The 23,776-nt window shown below is 43.0% G+C and overlaps 1 protein-coding gene across 5 annotated transcripts in view; it reads left to right on the top strand.

The window, feature by feature from the left end:
• The window catches only part of LOC111863144 (putative inactive carboxylesterase 4), a 39,130-nt gene extending 16,339 nt beyond the window's left edge, over positions 1 to 22,791 (top strand). Inside the window, exons 6-12 of one of the 5 annotated variants that reach the window (XM_033750939.1) lie at positions 4,024 to 4,201; positions 6,203 to 6,295; positions 7,462 to 7,565; positions 8,315 to 8,465; positions 10,013 to 10,202; positions 17,663 to 17,854; positions 22,138 to 22,790. In XM_033750939.1, coding sequence (XP_033606830.1) covers positions 4,024 to 4,201; positions 6,203 to 6,295; positions 7,462 to 7,565; positions 8,315 to 8,465; positions 10,013 to 10,202; positions 17,663 to 17,854; positions 22,138 to 22,231 — 1,002 coding nt within the window. In that variant the 3' untranslated portion in view covers positions 22,232 to 22,790. Of the gene's footprint in view, positions 1 to 4,023; positions 4,202 to 6,202; positions 6,296 to 7,461; positions 7,566 to 8,314; positions 8,466 to 10,012; positions 10,203 to 16,310; positions 16,432 to 17,662; positions 17,855 to 22,137 lie in introns of those variants that run through there. The other 4 variants (XM_023849192.2, XM_033750940.1, XM_023849193.2 and 1 more) reach the window with 4 other exon arrangements.
• The last annotated feature ends 985 nt before the right edge of the window (positions 22,792 to 23,776 follow it).

Genomic DNA, 23,776 nt, shown 5'->3' on the forward strand with positions numbered 1-23,776 from the left:
GCTCAGGCAATGTCGGGAAAACATAATGGTTTGGTCGCACGTATCCAGAAAGTCGCACCTCTTGTTAAATAGACACACTGTTGCATACACCGCGAAGTATTAGCTGCACGCCGTATGCCCTCCAAAATGAAAATCGTTCTAGACGAGGCAGTAAAAATTGTCAATTTTATTAAAGCCCGTCCTCTTAACAGCTGATTATTTTCTGCGCTTTGTAATGAAATGGGAAGTGATCACGAACACTTATTATTGCACTCAGAAATCCGATGGCTGTCCCGGGGTAAGGTTTTGACGCGGTTGCTTGAGCTTCGAGACGAAGTAAGGTTGTTCCTCATAAACTCAAAATTCCAGTTAACACACTATTTAAATGATTTCACATGGCTCTCCTCTCTTGCTTACTTGGCGGACATTTTTAACATCTTGAATACTCTTAACTCGATCCTTCAAGGTACAACTGTCACCGTATTTTCTGTGCAAGACAAGATAGAGGCAACAATCAGAAGTTAAATTTGTGGTGCAGCCGTATCGAGAAAGGAAAATACGATTCCATTCACATGCTGAGTGATTTCATTGATTCCAGTGAACAACCCCTTTCTAATGATGTTGCTGAAAGTATGATTGAGAGGTCATTGGCGTCTCAACTACGTCTGTATTTTCCGTTTGGTCTTGAAAATAACGACTGGATGAAAAATCCCTTTGTAGACTCTGAATTTGAACTTCCTTCTGCCGAGGAAGAGCAACTTATCGAGCTGTCCTGTGATTCGACGTTCAGATTGCTGTTTCCTTCGTTACCGTTACTGGAGTTTTGGTTCCAAGCTAGGTCTGTTTACCCTGAAATTTCTAAAAGGGCTGTAAGACATCTGTTGCCATTTCCCACTACATATCTGTGCGAGACAACATTTTCTCATCTTGTACACATGAAAAACAGATATAGGAACAGACTTAACGTGGAGCCAAATCTACGTCTGAAATTATCCAGTTTTGATCCTGACAATCGAAAGTTGACGTCTGAAAAACAGCACCAGCCATCACATTTGGTGAGTGTTAAATTCATAATATTACGTCTTATTGATATGTTCGTAATCTTCCGAATATCTCCATTTATAACAGTATTTTATTGTCATAAATGACACATTTAGTGTTGTAAAATTTTAAGTTACTGCTTCATTTTTATGATATGTACTCGTAAAATTTAAAAATTTCCATTTTGGGTTTTATGGGGGCCGCGGTGAATTAACATTCGGTACAGGGGGTCCGCGGCATCAAAAAGGTTGGGAAACACCGGTCTAGATAATGTGGGACCCTGAAAGTCTCACAACCCTATGGGCCTTCACGGGCTGGTACAGGGATACATTTAATATTACTATAGACAACGTGTTCGTCAGAAAGGCTGGAACTCTGATTACATTTCATATGGCAAGAGGCTAGGACAAGTATCAAAAAGAAAGGCTCTCCACAGAGCATAAATAGGATAATCAAACCATGCAGGAAGAAGTGTGGGGAGCATATTTTAACCGCCCACCCTTTTGAGGCTTCTTGCCCACAAGGTGGTTGCCACTTGTCACTTTGACTGCCCTACCTGGTGCTGCCTTCGTTGAAGTTGTTAGGGCGTGGCTGGTTCCGGCTTGACCAGGCTCCACCGCTTCTTCCGGCTCCACCGCTTCCTCCTTCCGTTGCTGATTACGGGGGTTGGAATTTCAGGATAGAACCTGATATTATGGGCGGCAGCAAACAGCTAGGTGCGGTTTGCGATTCATTATAAAGGAGGGAAGGCGTGAGTGGGTGGAAGCTGGCGATGGGTTCGACTAGCTCCTGGCGATGAGTCTCTCCTCAGGTCGGCTAAGGGTCAGGCTCGGACAAGTGAGGGTGAAGCACTTCTAACCAACACAATGCACTGTACCACTGGTACACTTTATTGTTTTCTCACAGTCACTCGGAGTCTAAATCTACACTATCAGGCCTAGTCTCGGCTTCCAAGCAGCCGGTGTTGCACTTGCTCAAATTACTTAGCTTAACACGCAAGTATAATCGCGGGTTTTACCTCCACCAAGTTCAAAGTTTTGTAGCAGACTCTTAATCTTAAACTGGACTCTCTGCCGAGCCAGAGGTCCTAACTGAATTGTATCCGCCTCTTCTCTCCTCCTGCTAAATTCCCTGATAGGCGGATTCAAATAAGAGGAGTTGGCTTAATTTTGGTTCCGGCCAATGACCGATTGTTTTAGAAGTAGTTTCGGCTTAAAATCCCAAATAGCGAAATTGACAGCTGTGCGACTTATGAGGGTCGCTAATGATCTCCTGGCACTCCCACTTTTGACTAACGGCTCGTTGCGACTGCCACTGCTCGAATTCTCAAAGTGGCTTGCCGCCTAAGTCAACTTCTCAATTTCTAAAGAAACTCAGTGGGGTTCCTTGAAGTATCATTTCTGCCCTTTTCAAAGCAACACCAGATGCTTGGACGCAAGGACTAACAGATGTCCTTGTCCGCGCAAGTTCGGTCTATCTGCTTGTTCTGGCTGTGTCTTAACCTGTTTCTTAGTAATTCTTACTGTCTACTTTATAAACTACTGATATAAAAGAAGGGGGGGCAGGATTTCAATGGTTCGGTTACAATATGGTACACACAGGAAAACTGAAGGGGTAGAAGATAACTTGTGAGACTTAATCGTGCAGCGGACCATAACATGGCAATGACTCTAAAGTGAAATTGGTCAGTCTGAGTGGATTAAATTCGTTAGGCTTAGGACACAGGCTAGTGGCGGACTCTCTTGTTCACTGTAATAAAACTACAATTTCCATTAACCATGCTGAATTTCCTGAGAAGCTAAGCGACAAGTAGATTATCAGGACAGACTCTGTTAAGTATGGTAAGTAAAGCAAAGTAAAGCTATCCCTGTAACAGGCCGTGAAAGCCCATAGGGTTGTGAGACGTTGAGGGTCCCACATTACCTTGAAAATCGGCTCGCAGATGGCGGTAAGGTTGTCAGCCTTACGCGCCGGCCGCGCTTTACTCCCCAGGAAAATTATTTATGATAGGTAAATTTCGTGGAGGCAAAGTCTACGCATGTTTATTCCATATTTACAGGTCCTGATTATGTGTAGGCCGGTCACGGTAGCCGAGCGGTCTAAGGCATGCACTGTCTTCGCTCGCTTGGAAACCGGGATCGTGGGTTCGAATCCCACTCAGGGCATGGATGTTTAGTTTGTGTGTGTGCATTTTTCTGTGTTTGTGTACAGGTAGAGGCCTCGCGACGAGCTGATCACCCGCCCAAGGAGTCCTACCAAATGTGTAAGACCCAGAAAAACCGAAGTGAACGGAGAAGTTCATGGACGTAGGCGTAGGCCCACTGGGGCCGTAGTGCCAAGGAAAAAAAAAAATATGTGTAGGATTTTTGATGAGGTATAAAATGAACGATTCATCCTCTCATATAATGGGTACAGGGGCTATTTACTCGCATGTAAAGCGGCCGTAGTCTGAAGCTAAGTCGACTTATGGCCTTCGTTTAGTGGTAAGCGCAAGTAGATGTAAACAGCTGTCCCCCTACACGTCTTCAACCCGTTTAAGTGGCAGTGATTATGCTCCAAATGCCTTCATATTAAACAAAAATCTAGCCAGGGTTCGAGCCTGGGTCAGGTCGTATGGGATATATGGTGGACAAAGTGGCACTGGAGCAGGTTTTCTCCAAGTACTCCTGTTTCCCCTGCCAATTAGCATTCCACCGACTGATCCATAATCATAATCTTATATCATCCGGGGCTGGTAAGATAGGGCAAACACTGGCCGCAGTGCCAAGTGGACTCAGTCTCACCGCATCTTCATTTCGTCCTCAGAGTGTAAGTAATGCATACAATAAGTGGCGATTATTATCTTATCCACAATTAACAGATTTGTCTTCGTAAAGGAGACACAGTGTGTCTTCGGTGAATTAGGAAATTTCGGGTTTAAGGTGAGAAATGCAAATTACTTCCACGAGTGCGCAATGAAAAGGAGCAGACGACTCATTTTCGCGTTGTGATTTGTCTGTGCAGGTTGCAGATATAGCAGCTGGTGGGAGGGGCACAGGAGGGAACCATCCTGTGATCCAAACCGCAGGGAACCAGAGGTTCCTAGTGGAGCCTCCACTTAAGAGTATCCAGGAGGGCCGGTTCAAGCACGTGCCCCTCTTGGGAGGAGTGACACGTCATGAGGGAAGTTTCATTTTGGGAAGTAAGTTCCAATACGATCTTACGTAACGGCATAACAAGCGTCATGTAAATACAAGCAAATAAAATATAAAAAAAAGAATTGAAAAAATTTGGACCGCCTCGTGAGGTTAATTGAGGAGCCATTTCAAGGAAATAGCGGTTCCGGTATAGAAAACCGAGATTAACGGCTGTGGAGATCGATTGGGCTGACCACGCGACACGCTCAATCAGCAGAAGTTGGCACTAACCTCGCCGACAAGTGGCGGTCGCTCGGTCTGTATAGCTCGCTTGCGGAATACAGGCCATAGAATTAGTGTTGTTTTGTTTTTGAAAAAAAAAAAACTTGAAAGCTTTCTATCTTCTGGAATATAACGTCATGTAGGCCGTTGAAAGTCAACCGGTGTTTCGGAGGAACATGTCACTTCCATTTTCAGGGTCGAAGAATGTTTCGACACAGAAGAAGGAAGCAACATTCTCTCCAAGTTTATGCTGGTTTCTTGCTTGGCTCATTCTTTGAACCTGAAGATAGAGGCGACATATTCCTCCGAAATGTCGTGTTGACCTTCAACGGCCTACACGGCGCAATATTCCAGGAGATAAAACTTTTAATATGCACTGTCAGAGCCTTAAGGCCTACATCTGAAGAACTTATTTTGCCTAATCTCAGAATACTTTTTAATTTCACAGAAATTTATAGAAGAAAATGCCAGTCGGTTATTTTCTCCGCTAATATCTACAGAAAACAGCACTGACACCACAAAGCATCACTAAAACATTTTTTTCTCTAATTTTGACCATATTCAATTAAGTCTGTATTGAATTTTACTATGTATCTCAGGGTTTCCGGGTTAAAAAACTTTCTTTGTTTTCCTCAGTCGTACCAGGGAGATGAAGGGATAGCATCTCAAATTAAGGAAAGATCGCTTCCTTCCAAATCCTTTACAACTCATTATTCACTTGTCCTTCCACGACTTGGTGCTCCCTACAATCTCAACACTCAAAACCTCATGACAAGATTCAAACAGATATTATTAAGAGATAATTAATTAAGAATTACGTGATGAAGACATGTGTAGCTCCATCATTCCTTATCTGGACACTAGATAGAGGTAAGTGTTCAGATTCACGCACTGGCTGACTTGAGCCCCGATACCCAATCTATAGTGTGCTGGGTTAGTCCCAGAGCCAGTCTGGACCTTATGGAGAGGAGAAACATCTCTTGTCCCTGCAAGGAACTGAACCACGATCCCCCAGTAATCTGGCCAGTACCCTAATCTCTATGCCGACTGAGCAATCCCAGTTCCCAAATATTACTTAATTTGCACATTACGTGAAAACTGAATAGCAATTCTAGCATCCCTAGCGTCTGTTAGCGGGCAGCGCCGTAGCTCAAGCGGTTAGTCGCTCGCTTCCCACCGCGGAGGCCCGGGTTCAATCGCGGATCGGATCAAGTGGTATTTGTGGTGGACAAAGTGGCGTTGGGGCGGGTTTTCTCCGAGTACTTCGGTTTCCCCTGCTAATCTTCATTGCACCAAATTATTCATCATCATAATCACCCGGGGCAGGCCAATCAGTGGCCGCCATGCCGAGTGGACCCAGTTGGACTCCACCCCCCCCCCCCACTNTAAGCGAATTAAAAAAAGAAGTCTGTTAACCAGGATAAAAGTAGATTACGTTTCATAACTGTTCCTTTAACTTCCTTCCCATCACAACGGCCTTCATTGTAGGAGTATGCAACTTCGAGTCTCTGGGAGCAAGCTTTCCTGTAGAAACTCAGTACCTTGCTGTAAGGTGAGTGTCTGGTGGCACAAAATTTCTTTAACTTTGTTCCTAGATGCCGAAATATTCACTTATCTAGAATTTCAAACTTACTTAAAGCACATAAAGCTGTTTCATCTTAGAAATTATACATTTCGCGAGTCGGAATTTTTTTCACTGTCAATTGAATTACATGTTCGTTCAAATGACATTGTCCTTATCTTGGCATTCTGGCTCCAATACCAATATGCGGGTTTGTTTACAGATATTTACGATAATATTTTACAAGAGTACAATCTCCTACATAACGAAGACTATTTGAGGCACAACTTGACAAGGACGACCTTAAGATTTAGTGGTAAGTTCACAGAGTAATGAAGTCCTTATTTCGTGTCGCTTCTTTCAAGCAAAAATTTGTGAAAAGAGATCAGCAAGAAACGAGTGTCATATTGTTATTAAGTTTAGTATAGTAGGATAACTTGTTTGTGTTTAAAAAATGAAACTATCATTTACCACAGCAAAATATTTTTAATGAAGTTTATTTTTGACAATTCGCTTTTGAACTTTTATACTATTACTTTTTTAATGATAGATACAGGTATAGTGCATATTATGACATGTTATATATCTTATTATATATTAACTTGTATCACCTTGACCTAGGTTATACAAAATTACTATTAGACCTATATTACTGAAGTCCTGTCCGGGAGGGTTCGAATACCTGTACTGTAGCCTGCGAGGCGTAGAATGACAGAAATGGGAATCCAATATCTGGGGGTATAACTAGGCCTCCCCGTAACCAAGGGACATAAATACGTGGACCTGGACCTCCAGGTTGGGGGTTTGACGCCAAGACTGACGACCTTGCTCTGTAAATAAAAATTATGGTTGAGGGAAATACTGGATAGTTAAAGAGCAAAAAGGACCTAAAGAAGTGAATACCGGTTGCTCTGCTTCAAGACAATTCTGGCAGAACTTTCTAAGGAAGGCTGTGACTCAGAAAGGGATGCTTTACCAATGATGGTGATGATGACGATGTTGTTATTGTTGTTGTTGATGATGATATTACTCCACATTGCTGAAGAGTTAATACACCTGCTTGGTGTTTAGAAGACCCCGGGTTCAAATCTTGACTCAGGTAACGAGCAACATTTCATGAGAAAAGGTAATTTGATTGTCTTGGTTCTCTTCAGGGTCTCCAGGACAATGGTACGGAACTTATCAAAATCATGACCACCTCCGTCTATGCTATATAATCTTAGCTATTGAAAGAGTCGTTAATTAAACCAGGAATAAAATATATTGTACTATAGGCCTGTGTTGCACTAGAAAGAAACGGAAACATGATACAGAAATGTTTCAGGAATTAAAACCAAAAATCTCAGAAACATAAGAGTAATTTATTTTACCAGTAAATACGGCGCCGCGCTCTAGTCTCTAACAAAAGCTACAGAGTGCCAAGGGTTGGAACACTGTCGCCCTTACACGTTTGCGCCTGAGTGTATGCAATTACTATTACAGGAATTGAAGACACAACAGGCATGATATCGGATCTCTTGAATGAGAAATACTTCCAGTCCGGTGAACTGGGTAACTTCACAGCCATGACACCTGGACTCATTGACGTAAGTATGACGTCACACTGGATATTCATAGGCCACACGAACTGGGAACATCACGAGTGTGTATTGTAGCTGAGTCTGTATGTTCACTCGCCGATCAGAGTGGCCGCGCGGTCTCAGGAATGAACCATCCTCTCATGATCTAATACTTGGATCGTGGGTTCGCATCCCACCCGAGGCGTGGATGTCTCTGTGTCTAATCTGTGTTTGTGTTGTTCTGTGTGTATATAGCGCCCATGCTAAGGACTGATCCCCATCCAAGGAGCCCTCCCGACTGTGTACAGGTTCAAGAAACTGAAAAGGGGCCAAGATCCAACAAATAGCTGTAGAACAATAATAATAATAATAAGTCAAGATAATGTCGTCCTTGTATGAAAATCTAAGGTTAATTAAGTACTAATAAGAACAGTACTATCTCCTGGTACGTAAAGCCGTGCATTCCGATAGAAGCTCACTGACGTTTCGGAAGACTGTGCTGCCTACATCTTCAAGGTCGAAGACTAAGCCAAGCAAGAAACAGATAAGAAAAGGGCGGTAAACAGGACTCTTCTACCTGATTACCGCTGGGGGAAATACGGTTCCCGGAAAGGTCAATGAACTTCGACCGGGGTACATGACGTCATAATGCTCTTCAAATGAACTGGGTCTCCTCTTGAGGTTTTCCAGACTACCTAACTTGGGCCATTATTCCATTGTGCGTGCTACACGCACTGCCACTAAAGATGAGCAGATCTCTATGTTGTGTTCTACAGATCTGCGGTGTTGCGTTACTGAAGGCCGCGACGTTTCGGTTCTTGCTGGAGAACTCACGTCAACAGCGCAGCTTTCTCTACTCCTTCAATTATTTTGGGGAGCACACCAAGTTCGGATATGGAGTACCGGTCGATTACCCATTCCCTGGAGGTAAGCTTCCCCTTTCGCTCCAAAGTGAGAAGCATGTGTAACTTCTGCTTCAAAATTAAAAACTTTGTATGTTTCACGCATTGTACGAGTATTTACAGATGTGGGGTGGTTCTCAGAAGAAAACAGAGACAGTTCTCTGTAATATGTTCCCTTTGTGGTAAAAGAAAGGTAAAGCTATCCTTGAAACAGGCCGTGGAGACCCATAGGGTTGTGAGATGTTGAGGCTCCCACACTTTCATGATAGTCGGCTCACAGATGGCGGTAAGGTTGTCAGCATCACGCCACGGCCGCCCTTTACCCCCAGGAAGATTCCTGGTACTCATTTCTGTTAGAGGCTGAGTCGACCCCAGGGCCAAATTGTGGCTGGAAGTATTAGGTCAATTGAATATTCCAATAAACTCATCGGGAATTGAACCCGCGACCTTGTGCTTATAGCAGAGTGCCACGTGTCCCGTGTTTGACGTACCAACTGCATCTATAATTTTCTTTACTAATCGCAGTCAGTCTGAAAATTAAAATTCCGCGGTTCTTGCTAACAGAGGCTCACAAAACTTTCAGTCTTAATGTGAATCAACAACTAATTTACTAACAGGTATGATAATGAGTAATGTTTTCAATTGTTTCGACCAAATGTGGTCGAGATACACGAAAAATGTATGGCAAGAAGGATAAGGTGGTGTTTAACCAACAAAGTGTTGCATTTACTCGTACAAGACTGTACTACATATGCGTTAGCAAGAAATTTCGCATATAAAATATTAAAATGTAATGGAAAAGAATTATATATATATATATGTGTATAGGATATTGATAGTAAAGTCAGAAAGAAAGAGGCCACTGGGAATACAAAGAAATAGATGGGATGACGATATTAAAACGGATCTAAGAGAAATAAGATTGGATGGTATGGATTGCATTGATCTGGTTCAGTATAGGGACCAGTGGAAGGCTCTTGTGAACACGGTAATAAACCTTCGGGTTCCATAAAATGCTGGGAAGTTCTTGAGTAGCTACACAATTGGCGGCTTCTCAAGAAGGGCTCAGCTCCATGAGTGAGTGCGAACAATATCAAGAGAGAAATATCCACGAAGGACGAAAATTGAAACCTACGTGTACAAAAGTATACATCCTCATATCGTCGCGTCCGACTCTACATCTTGTGAGCTTCTGGGTAATGAGAGATGATTACGGAAGATTTAGGGGGGAATTATTGCTTCCATCTTCAAGGCAGAAGCAATTTATGTAAGCTTCTTGCTGTGCAGACGAGGTGCGGAGACTATTGGCCTCAGTGACAGAAGAACTGGCCAATCAGTACCAGGGCAGAAGACCCTGAGAGGGGGCAATTACGGAGGACCGCCACCCTGCCCTTCGTGACCAGCTTTCTCTCACACCTCTTACAAATTTTGTTACTTTCCCAACTTGGGACCCTGGAGCCCAAAACATGTGGCCAGTAAAGGGAAAGCTGTCCCTATGCTTAACTAAATAAGCACTACGCAATGGAGATGTGTGGGGGAGTGGATGCATACATCCACATTTTCTCTACTTAGGCACTAGCTGGAGGTGCGTGGTCACCTTCACACCCGGGCGCTTTACCCCAGGTAACCATTGGATAGGTAGTTGGGTGCACCCCAGAATCGATCTGGACTACGTGAAGAAGAGAAAATTCCTGACCCTTCCGGGACACGAACTCCAGCACCTGTATGCCAACTACGCTATCCCAGCTCCGAGATGTAGACAGTAAGTACGTCATTACCCAGACTCATTTATACACGCTCGTTCTCTTGGTGTTGGGTTATATTTGGGTTAGAAATAACTTAACGCTCCTAAGGCAATGATAAAGCTGCCCCTGTACTTAGGCACCACGCCATGACCTTCACTATTCTTGTTCTGGGCACTGTGTGCAGGTGAGGGGTCAACTTGAGGCCCTGGTCACTTAACCTCCCGGGGAAACAGATCCCCCTCCCTAAGCATTGAGTAGGAGGCTGGATGGGCCCCAGTCTGAGTACTGTGGGGAACAGGAATATTTCTTGCCCCTGACGCGAATCGAAACAGGTCGCCCAGCCCCTCACTCCTCGCTATACAGACTGAGATATCCTCAAATTCATCTGAAAGCGATTATACTTGTATTTTAATTCCAAACAGCATCGTCATTACAGAGACATACTGATCTATGCTGTTCAATGAAATTCGAGTAGTTGCTGTTTGTTGGGAAGATCATACCGAATAAATAAGTATATTTTGTGAGGAAACTTAATAGATTTTTAATATTATAGCAGTTGTTACAGAGGCCAATATCTACCATTGTGCAATACTCTATTGAAGCATCTTGTTGCGTTAATATATCTAATAAAGTTTATTGTACTAGGCAGTCCTTCAACAATGAAAAAATTGTTCCTTATTTCTTACACACTCACATACGACAGAACATGTCACGGCCTTAAATCAATAACTTCAGATGTCTAACAATTTTGAAACTGCTACATTGCACTAATATTGTCCATTCGTCGGCTATGTCACTGCGAGCTTCATGATTTAAATCGACACACTCGTAGTCAATTGGTATGCGCTACAACAGAACACTCTGTAGTTCGCTTAATTTAAACCAACAAAATTCGTTACAATTTATATTCAAATTTTCTGTTATAAATCTTTTTCGATTTGAATTCTTATTACACCTCACAAGGGGCGACGTCCACTTGTTTAGATCTGTATCCTCTAATCCAGACGTTTAATGCGGCAGCCTGTTTTTCTATTCATAATCCCGTTGTTGTGTTACGTCTGCAATCTGTAATTCTGCTCCTAGCTTGTGCGTTGGTCCCTCTAGCAACGTGTGGTGTTGTCTTCACTACAGGATTGCGAAGACCAAAAAGCCAGCAAACCCGAGTTACACGCACCAACGTCAGAACCGTCTAGAACCTTCCAGATTGAAGGTTTTTGAGAACGGTGCTAAGACGAATATTTGGAGCGCTGAGGAGAAGGTAACAAGGGGATGGGAAAGCATTGTACAGGACGACGGGGTTTCCCTTAATTTCTACTCTGACAGGAATATTAGTAGGATGATTACATCAAGGAGGAGCGGATGGGTTGGACATATAGCACTCTCAGAACTGATTAGAAATACATACAAATTTGGCAATGCTCAGCTTCTTATCTAACTCGATATTTGTGAAGTCGACAGTCGAAAGAAATACCTAAGCAGTTGAGAATACGTCAGGTTTCAAGAAATATTCCCTGCAGGATATGTTACACGTTATAAATGCTCAGAGAAGATGACATTGAAATTTACGGACACACACATGTTATTACAGGCTACTGTTAATAGGAAAAGCATGAGAGTTCGGTATAAACATTTATAAGAATAAATATGATAACTACATTAAACATTCAAACACCCAACACAAAGACAGAAATCTACAGGGTACAAAATAATCTGACCCAGTTGCGGGGGAGTCTGATTCAGTGCAATGTATTGTCGCGTATCGCGGGGTATCTCGCGACAAATAACTTCTCGACGTATTCGATGTAGCGAATTTTATTTCACACTCGCTCTTACCATCACCCAAATTACAATCTGACGATTACTGCTATCTGCAGTATCACAATTAGTACACTGAAAAATGCCACAATACAACTGACTGGTTACTGGCTAACTCGGCGGTAGCTCCAGGACTCGCTGACTGTCTCAGTACAACTCAGTACAACAACAACTCTCTGAATAGCCTTCGCTGCGCCTCATGTAGCCTCGATCGGACCATACGGAAAACGGCCGCGTAATAGGCACCCTTTTTGCCTGGCGCTGTGTTGCTATGTAACGCTAGCGGAGGTAACCGCTGTTACTATCGTAACGTCGCCGCTGTTGACTCGCGTTGCCTAGCGACCGCGATATCCCTCGGTGACGTCACCGCGGAGGGGAGTGGCGGGGCGGGAACTCGCCTATTACCGTAAGAACGGGAGCGTTACGTTACCGCCACGTACCGCTGGGGAGGTAGGGGTCAACATGTCACAATATTGTCCTGCGGGGCGGTGCCAACCCTCTTTCTTAGGACAACTGGGGGTAGCCTCTGCCTCACTGGTGATAGGAGGAAGTGATGTTCACACAGTTGTTCTTACCGCTTGGAGAGGGCACGCCTCAAGTTCACTTCAATGGGGTCTCTGGGTCTGTGGAGAGGATGCACGGGCCGCTGTTTCTGTGTTATGTCTATTTTTCTTCTTAAAGTAAGCGATTATTTTTATTTAAAAAAAAACAGAAGGACAGAACGAACTGCGTATTGCATAACTACACACTCTCCATCAGATACTGTTAGGGCATTCACATACATATGATATGTGTGGGACACCAAGATAGCGAGAGCTAAGCACCTGATTCGCTGCTGCAATCCGAAGAATTATTCCAAAGAAAAAACATGCAGATTAAATCAGTGCAACAACTAAGAGCAGTAGGAGGCTTCCGGCCACGGTTACTGCGGCCCGTGCGTCCTCTCCGTAGACCCAGAAACCCCATTGAAGTGAACTTGATGCGTTCCCTTTCCAAGCAGTGACAACAACTGTGTAAACATCACTTTCTCCTAATCCCATTGAGGCATCCCATCAGTTGTCCTTTGAATGAGGGTTCGCACCGCCCCGCAAGATAATATTTTCACGTGTCGGGTGTATAAGGTGACAGAACTCTTCACGTCTTATTCGATATAGCGAATCTATTGCACATTCTCCCCTTCAGTCACACCATTTACAATCTCCCAATTACTGCCATCGGCAGTATCACAACTACTAGACTGAAATTAACTGGTTACTCTTTCTCTAGTAACTGGCTCAATACTCACGACTCACTAACTAATCACTCACTACTAACTACTGACTCACTATCCACTACTGAATGATATTCGCTGCTCCTTATTTAGCCTCGGAACGGACAAGACAGAAAACAGATACGTGATAGATACAGCTGTTGCCTGACGCCGTGTTTGCCGATTGCCTAGCAACGCTGTAAGGAGTTGTTTACTGCTGCATAGCAACCGTGGCAATCCTTGGTCATGTCACCACGGGAGGGGGCGGGGTTTTGACTGGCCTATTACAGTAGCAGGGGCAACACGCTAAATGTGTTACGTCACCGCTTGGGGGAGGGGTGTCCTGCATAGCGCAAATACGTCACAATATATTACACTGAATCAGAATCCCCTGTAACTAGGTCAGATTATTTTATACCCCATAGATTTCTGTCTTTGTGCTCAGTGTTTGAATATTTAATGTATTGTAACGTGGATGGCGTAGCGGGAGGTCGGGGTCGCGTGAACACTGTGATCTCGCTGTGGCCCGTCACTGGGCCGTCGCCCTCGCCGTTGGCTGTGCTTTCGCCGTCGTCGTTGTGTGTGCTGTCGCCCTCGCCATCGCTGGTCACTGGGCTTTCTCTGTCGTCTTTCGCTGGGCGGTCACGTTCGCCCTTGGCAGTGGTCTCGCCATCGTCGTTGTGTGTGATATCCCCCTCGCCGCTGGCTGTGCTCTCGCAAGCGCTGGTCACTGGGCTCTTGTTATCGCCGTTTGCTGAGCTATCACCATCGACGTTGCGTGTGCTTTGGCCGTCGCCGTTTGCTGTGATATTCTCATGTACCCATCCTCTTATCCACTCGAAGCAGGTGCCGGTGTACCAGTCTCGGGGGTGTTTCTTGAGCTTCCCGTGTTTTCTGGGTAACTCTTGTCATAAATGTCATCGTCGACGTCCAAATCGTTTTGACACTCAAGCATGTTCGGACTCAACCGAAGCAGCCGCTGCTTGTCGAGTCTCGGGACAGATTTGTGCTCTCTCGTAGTTCGTCATGAACAGAGCCGCTGTAACCCTCTGTTTCGGCGGAGAAAAAAGCATGAATCTTCTCCGCCCCATGCTCCATATCCGAACCAGACAGATCTATGTTTACAGACATTTTCATAGTTCCTTCACGTTATTTCGTAGTCACAGTCTTCTCTTGCGCTTGGTTGAAATGCAAATTAATGCTGGTAATGGATTTTAACGATGAAGGTACTCCCAGTGGAAGTCGGGGGTCGCGTGAACACCGTGATCTTGCGAGTGACGTCACATACCCCCATTCATTCTATCAGTGTTAAACGCTTGGTAGACACCCCTTTCCCCGCGGTGACGTAACACGGGACGCCGCAGTTGCTACGTAGACGTAAACAACTCCCGGCACCGCTGCCCAGCAGCGCCTTTGTAAACACGACGGGGACTGTTCCTAGGCAGTCGGTAAACACGAAGTTACGCAACCGTGGTGCCTATTACGTAACTGTTTTCTGTGTTGTCCGTAACGGGGCTAAATTAAAAGCAGCGAACACTATTCACAGTGAGTTACGTGTTAGGCAGGGAGTCAGCAGTCAGTGTGTGAGCAGGGGTGACAGTGCGAATTGTGAACACGGAAAGAAGGATACCGGAACGTGTGAGTAGAAGCGATAGCGTGAGAAGCAGCTGCTTGGCTCACAAGAGAAGTAACTGGGAGTGTGTAATACAGTGACACTTGTATAGCTCCCGTACTGTGAATACTGAGGACAGAGTGGACAGATAATTGTGTAGGGTTGTAACTTGTGTAAACCCGTAACAGTGTTATAATTAATTGTAGCCAAGACTTGTAGGTTGTTAAATAAACCAATTAACAATCTGAACGGCGTCTTCAGTAGCAAAACACGTTACAGTATGTATCATATTTAGTCTTGTAATAAGTTTATACCCGAACTCTCATGCTTTTCCTGTTAACAGTAGCCTGTAATAACATGTGCGTGTCTAAGTATTAAATTATAAACATTAATACGTCAATTTCAGTGTCATCATATTCTCTGAGCATTTATAACGTGTAACATATACTTGCAAGGAATATTTGTTGAAACCTGACGTATTCTCAACTGCTTAGGTATTTCTTTCGACTGTCGACTTCACAAATATCGAGTTAGATAAGAAGCTGAGCATTGCCAAATTTGTATGTATTTCTAATCAGTTCTGAGAGTGCTATATGTCCAACCCATCCGCTCCTCCTTGATGTAATCATCCTACTAATATTCCTGTCAGAGTAGAAATTAAGGGAAACCCCGTCGTCCTGTACAATGCTTTCCCATCCCCTTGTTACCTTCTCCTCAGCGCTCCAAATATTCGTCTTAGCACCGTTCTCAAAAACCTTCAATCTGGAAGGTTCTAGACGGTTCTGACGTTGGTGCGTGTAACTCGGGTTTGCTGGCTTTTTGGTCTTCGCAATCCTGTAGTGAAGACAACACCACACGTTGCTAGAGGGACCAACGCACAAGCTAGGAGCAGAATTACAGATTGCAGACGTAACACAACAACGGGATTATGAATAGAAAAACAGGCTGCCGCATTAAACGTCTGGATTAGAGGATACAGATCTAAACAAGTGGACGTCGCCCCTTGTGAGGTGTAATAAGAATTCAAATCGAAAAAGATTTATAACAGAAAATTTGAATATAAATTGTAATGAATTTTGTTGGTTTAAATTAAGCGAACTACAGAGTGTTCTGTTGTAGCGCATACCAATTGACTACGAGTGTGTCGATTTAAATCATGAAGCGCGCAGTGACAAATTCGACGAAAGGACAATATTAGTGCAATGTAGCAGTTTCAAAATTGTTAGACATCTGAAGTTATTGATTTCGGGCCGTGACATGTTCTGTCGTATGTGAGTGTGTAGGAAATAAGGAACAATTTTTTGCATTATTGACGGACTGCGTAGCACAATAAACAGTTTTACCATTGGTCTTCTAAACGCTAATAATTCTTGCTTACCTAATCAGGACATGTTTGGTTTGAAGTCAACTTTGCGGAAACGCGATTTCTCCTCTATTTTTCTCTGACAGGCGTGGCCCATTCTGACGACCTTCTCTACCTCTTTCCGCTGCCAAGTGTAGTCCTGAATTCAGAAGATCGTGCCATCTCGCGCACAGTGGTAGAACTATGGACTAATTTTGCTGCATATAGGTATGTGTCATGTCTATTCTAACCACCTCAGAAACTCTTGTTCCCCGAAGTGTATACTAATTTCGAGTGCTCTTGAGTTAACGAAATTCAGTAATGAAAGAGAATTCATAAAGCACTTCTGTTTTACATTAAAGTGATACATGCGGTTGGGCAATGGCATTCCGAAAGATTGCTATCAGCCATTCAGGGAATCATAATAGACCTTACGAATCTTCACTACTACAAGACCATCTGAACTTAAACATACAATTAAAATTATTTTATTCATTTTTTACATCCTGTTTAATAAAACTGTTGTACCAAAGCTGTTGACAAAACAATGATTTAAATTAAGTTTTAATAAACTCTTTTATTTTCAATTGTTTAATCAATTTTATTGTTTCATTCGACTGCTGTATATTTCTGTCGCATGTATCATGATCAGGTGATTCTTACACAAATATATAAAATATATTATTACTGAACTGTTGAGTCATATGGTAAAAACTGATACATTTAGTTCTGCAATTCAATAATAATATACTCATACGTTTGAAATGGATAAATGTAAAAATATATAAATTTCATTACGAAATTTAATAATAATGTTTCATTTTTTATTCATTTGTTCTTCTTGTATCAAAACCTGAATGACCACCCTGAAAATTAAATCTGTAAATGCGACATGTGACCAGACCACACGGTGTAATAACACATAAGATCACAGCGGAAGTCTACGTGTTTCACATTATTGACGAACATTAAGTACTTCTACAATTTACATTCAAGGCGAAACATAGTTACTTACCGCTGTACACGACAGTGGTTAAAATGGGAGCTTTAAAACTGAGTACGAATAAAAACGAACGATTTAAAAAACGTACTACTCCTAGGGTAAACACAAGTTGGTTCAGCGCAGCATTCAGGAAAAGCTGTTACTCATCAGAATTCTCTCCACAAAGAACCCGCTTCGATTCACGCCGTTTCAATTCCGTTGAAAGTTTAAGCACGCGGTAAAAAGTCATTGTCTCCGAGTCAGGTGCAGATTAACTTTTCGACATTTGTGAACGAACAAAACTAGAAAGTTCAACTAAATATTAACTAATAGTGTTAGTGATATTTCCGCTTCTCAACCTTCATCTTTCAACCATCATAAACGAGCAGAAAGGTAATTTTGAGCCCTGCAAGTGCAGTATGACGAAACACGAATAAATTAACTAATTAATTACATATGATTTGCTCCTGTTTCCAGTGATCCTGCCCCTGCAAATGGCGTCTCATTTTGGCCTGCAATGTCTACAGAGACAGGGCCATACCTGAGAATTGACAGGACATCAGAAGTGCGTGTCAATTTCCTAGAGGAGTATGCGATAGCCACAACCGCCGGCTTAGGTCCCTCGAGGGCGCCATTGTCCGCAGCTTCCATGCCGACACTGCTTCTGTGGTTAGTCATGGCTCTACTGGAAGTTAATTAAATTCTCTCATGTATAATCCCAAACTGGTCTTGATCCCAAGACGTTCTACTAACTCATCCTGTCATTCCTTGCATAAAGAACTGGACCAGTATTTCTCAAAATTTGATCAGCGGACCACTGGTGGTCGCCGGAGGGCTGCAAGATGTTTCGTATTATCATACTGTCACGTGACTGAGTGGCTGTATATGGAGTTTGGATTGGTAATCGGAATTATTGGACTCTTAGTCAATTCGTGACTACACTTTACAAACCACTATCGCACAAACTAGGGTTCTTAGTCACGGTCTTCACTGCGTTGCTTGCTAACGTCTTCCAACAGTGGACGTTTTTCTGCTCCCGGGCTCACGTCCTCGCAGACTGGCGGCCATCTCACAACAACTTCCTACTCTTCTAACTGCCCTCTCATGACTCTCTCGTAATCGCAGCAGATCCTCGTTATATAGCCTCAGCACGGACCGCAAAGGAAACGTCTCATAAATCATTGCGTGTTTCCCAATTCCCGGGGAAATTTGTCAACAGAGCTGTTCCCTAGCAACGGCTCTTGTACTGTCTCCTGTTTACAAAGCTGTTACTTGGCAATGGTTCAACATGTCACAATATGGCCCATACAATATATGATGTAATAAGTCAAATAATTGAAAATTGGAAAATTATTAGGAATTGTTGTTCAAAGAGATTACTTTATTCTGGTGGAGAGGAAAGGCGTCTTACGGCAACTGTAATTTTCCTCGTATGAGCACAGTTGTTTCGTTCGCGCATGCGCTGGCCGGCCGTGCAATGATAAGCAGTTGCCGGAAATTTGAGAAATGCTGGTCCGAATACTTTTATGATAAAGTTACTATAGAGTTTTATGCTATAAATAAGAAACATCAATGATAATTTGAATTATGACATATGTATAGTCATAACCAACTACACCTTGTAAAATACTTCGTTAGAAGCTATTAGTCGCTCCGCTGGTCGAGAAACTTGAAGCCTTTACAATTCCTATGAATGTTGCGTCAACCGGAATTACTGAAGGTGCACTAGCGCTGCGATCGAAATAAATTTGAATTTCGATTATGATTTCAATAAACTAGGCTGTAATTAATTTGGCCTACAGTTCTGTTCCATAATATCCTGTTAGTCTGAATATTTTACCCTTGAAATGCTGTTTCTTAAGCTGGGTATCGATTGCGCGCCGCTGTTCGTGCGCGGCAAACTCGTTCGCTTGTTTACGGTGTTGTGTCCAGCATCGAGGCGAGGCAGCCGCGTGCGCCTGTTGGTCGACGCTGTTCCTCAGTTCCCGCGAGATCACGTGAACACTGCACGTGCCGTATCGAAGGAAAAAGAAACGGAAAAGAAAAGTGCGCGGTTTGATGGTGGAATGCAATATGGAAATAGATACGTAAACAATATCTGTTGCTGTAAATAAACAATAAATTATTAGTTTATTAACATAATTACAGATAGTGAGAGTGGTACACTGGCAATTTAATAAATATGTTCGTACCAGAAACTGTTATTTGAGACTTCGTAATTCGGGACGTTCTTCTTCTGAATGAAGCCAATAAAGTTGCCATCAACAACACAAAGAACGTGGTTTGAGTCCGCAAGCGAACTATACCGGCCGAATCCCCACGGTCATTAAGTGGCATTTTCATTTTGTTACCTATGTCCTTCCATGCTTCCTCGCCTATAATTTTGTTACGGTAACTAGCAAGTTTCGAATTCCACAGTACTTTAGATTTATAAAGCTGTATGGGAGATATATACACTGTTTGAATTCCACAATACCTCTTTAGATTTATAAAGCAATATGAGAGCTAGCACTTTTGAATTCCACAATACCTCTTTAGATTTATATAGCTGTATGGGAGCTGGACACTGTTTGAATTCCACAATACCTCTTTAGATTTATAAAGTTGTATGGGAGCTGGACACTGTCTGAATTCCACAAAACCTCTTTAGATTTATAAAGCTGTATGGGAGCTAGACACTGTTTGAATTCCACAAAACCTCTTTAGATTTATAAAGCTATATGGAAGCTAGACATAGTTTGAATTCCACAATACCTCTTTAGATTTATAAAGCTGTATGGGAGATAGACACTGTTTGAATTCCACAATACCTCTTTAGATTTATAAAGCTGTATGGGAGATAGACACTGTTCGAATTCCACAATACCTCTTTAGATTTATAAAGCTGTATGGGAGCTAGACAATCTTTGAATTCCACGATACCTCTTTAGATTTATAAAGCTGTATTGGAGCTAGACACTCTTTGAATTCCACGATATCTCTTTAGATTTATAAAGCTGTATTGGAGCTGGACACTGTTTGAATTCCACAAAACCTCTTTAGATTTATAAAGCTATATGGGAGTTAGACACTCTTTGAATTCCACGATACCTCTTTAGATTTATAAAGCTATCTGGAAGCTAGACACAGTTTGAATTCCACAATAAATCTTTAGATTTATAAAGCTGTATGGGAGCTGGACACTGTTTGAATTCTACAATACCTCTTTTGATTTATAAAGCTGTATGGGAACTAGACACTGTTTGAATTCCACAAAACCTCTTTAGATTTATAAAGCTGTATGGGAGCTAGACACTGTTTGAATTCCAGAATACCTCTTTAGATTTATAACGCTGTATGGGAGCTAGACACTTTTCATTCTCCATGTTTCCACGAAAGAAACACCGGAACGCCACAAGACAGTCTCAACTGAAAGAGCACAGCACACTGAAATCCCTTTGCCGCGGGACAAAGAAGCGCTCCAATTTAGCTCTACACTCCCAAAGTTCGGCCGCGGCAGCATTCGTTCTGCCCTGAGCGGCAACATGGTATAGATTTTGCGAATCAAAACAACGAACATTGCCTCGCACGGCAGCCGTGCGCAATCGATAACCGGATTTCCGGATCGTTAAAAATAAATGTGAAGAAGGTGATTACGAGGAGCTTAAATTGCTAATTTTCCTTTTATCATTTCTTAATATTATATAAGATTTGATGTTTTTACGGTGGCGACTGAAGAAAACCGTCATCTGGGATGTGGCACCGTGAAGATATTGTGTTATCCGACGTTTCGGAGGAACGTTTCGCTTTCACCTTCATGGTAGAAGAAAAAAGAAAAATCCGCGAGGGAGGAACCAGCGAGAGCAGGTGCCGACAGACTAACTTAATCGACTTTTCGCAGGAATTTATCGCCTCCATCTTCATGCTAGAAGGATAAAGAAGAAAAATCCGCAAGCGAGGAACCAGCGTGAGCAGGTGCTGACGGACTACCCTGAAAATGAAGGCGATACGTTCCCCCGAAACGTCGGTTAATGCTGTGACGAGTTACCTTTCGTCCATCACCGCCACAACCTCTACAATCGGAACGCACACTTCCATGGCAACGAATACGTGGAAACTGTAGAGTTCCCACAGCGACAAATCGATCTTTGAGTAACAACGGATGAGACGAAACACGTTATCGGTGTAATCTATAGGGAGCGTTCCTGAAGCAACGGATTGCCGAACACGTGAGATCGAACCTTGGTGAGGGGTGTCCTCTATTGAGTCCGCGTGCGCCTTATGTAAAGGGCCTGGCCTCGAACGGAAGAAGATTGGAATATTGAGTATTGAGTAATGGAGTATTGAAGATTGGAGTAATGGAGTATTGAGAACGAGACAGCATTGGGATAGCCGTCTCCAAAGACAGTTGAGATCCAACCACGGCCAAGGATAGTTGAGACGTCGCATTGAATACTGGGCCACAAGTCAAGTGATACTGCAAGTGACAATAATTGTAAGGTGTGTAAGCGTGAGTGTCCAGTAAAGATTCGCTAAATCCGAGACCCATGTAAAGTTATTTGTCACGTGACAATGCAATGTCTACCCGGCCCCACTTCCCAGAAGACGACTTTCTTCTTAATATTGTAATTTCTACTTAGTTTGCTTATAAATCTCAGAATTAATGACGTTTTCGATTTTGTCAAAAAACATGTTTTTTCTCCTGATTTTCTCATTAGAAAAATACGAGGTCAACATTTATAATGAATTCCTTGAGAAAGTTAACATTTACTAAGTCTTCACTCACGCCCTGCTAACAACTCTCCTAGGGCTCACGTTTGTTTGAACGCATCCCCGCTCTAGGATGCAGTTCTCTAGTATTCCTTCCGTCTCAGTTCGACGTATTATTTATCTCAACAAGCAATTTCTATCTATCTATCTATCTATCTATCTATCTAACTATCTACTTATCCATGGCTGTACATCTCTTGTAGGCCTTGGCCACTTCTTATGTTCCTCACACGGTCCATAAGACTCCTTCGATGGGGGATCAGCCCGTCCCAAGGCCGCTACCTACACGCAGAATAACTCAAACAGAATAAACGCACACAGACATTCATCCATGTATGTATGTATGCATGTACTCTGGCTGTATGTATTGTGACATATTGACCTGTTACTAGACAACGATCGCGAAACAAATAACGAGACAGCGACCGTTGCTAGGCAACAGCTTCGTTAATATGCAACAATACTGGAGCCGCTGATAGGAAGCGGCTCAGGAGCGACAGTGGAAGTGCTGTTGGAAGTGGTGTTTCCTATAGACCGCTTCCAGGCTGTCACTGGACCGACCAAGTGAGTGCAGTGCAGTTGAGTACAGTGGAATGAAGTGAGGAGTCAGTTAATTAGAGGACTGCTGAGGTTAGGACCTAATGATTTGTTACTAAGAGAAGCTGGTAGCTGAGGCAAGGACACACTTCGGGAAGCCAGAGAAAGGAGAACGTCCGGCGTTGGAAGCTGTTACCAGACAACGACTGGTGAAGACTCAGCAGACTGAGATGAGTTAATACCTGCTCTAGCGAGCTGCAGAATGTGTGAAGTAGCGATAGCGCTATAGTTTCTTTTATTGCTAGTGGGGTGGGGCTAAGTCCCTTGTACTGCGGCCAATTCTGGCCTATTGTACCAGCCCCAGATGATAGGTGAGGGTGATTGTGGAGCAATTGGTAGAATGAAGATTGGCAGGGGAAACCGAAGTACTCGGAGAAAACCTGCCCCAGCACCACTTTGTCCACCACAAATCCCACTTGACCAGACCCGGGATCGAACCCGGACCGCCGCGGTGGGAAGCCAGCGACTAACCGCTTGAGCTATGGCGCGGTCTAACGCTATAGTTACTTGTAGTTATGATCTGTAAGCGTTCAATATATCCAATTACCAAACGAATCCCATCACAGTCACTCTATCGCGTGATAGTATGTAGGTATGTATACATGTTTGTATATTTGCACGTCTGTTCATTTGCTTCCTTGCCTGTCTGTTTGTATACTACTGTCATGTACAAGGGAATTCAAATTTATAACAACAGAACTTGTTCTAGTATTTGTAACTGTGTAGCTGAAGGCATAAAGAAAGGAAAGGAAAGGGAAGTGGATGAAATGAAAGGTAAGAAAAGAAAACTAGAGGTAAATATAACAAAGTGGAAGCCAAGAAATTGGAAGCAAACTAAAACTGTTACAATATAGAACAGTAAAGATTTTATTAAGTCAGCGTCATCCATGGCAACGCTTTGTGAATTTACGTAAAATAATATAGACACTCCCCTTTTCTTGGTAGGCATCCTAATTTATTTTCTTTGTTCCCTGAACCTCGCGAACCTCAGTTTGAAACCCACTACCCTTTCATAATATTATATCAATAGAATTCAAGCGTTCGATTTCCCGGGGACATTCTATATGATTAAAACTTCCACCGTAAGATAGCGCATCCAGCAGTGTGTGTCAGATTCTGCCATCTGCGGAAGAACGCGTGAACTACGTAGCTTGGACTTAACTTCGGTTTCTAGTGACATCTTATATCACTTGTAAAAGCAGACCTTCAAGTTCACGACAGTTCAATCGGTATAGTTGATAGTAA

The sequence above is a fragment of the Cryptotermes secundus genome, unplaced genomic scaffold (assembly GCF_002891405.2).
Source record: "Cryptotermes secundus unplaced genomic scaffold, Csec_1.0 scaffold6, whole genome shotgun sequence".
NCBI classification, from domain to species: Eukaryota; Metazoa; Arthropoda; class Insecta; order Blattodea; family Kalotermitidae; genus Cryptotermes; species Cryptotermes secundus.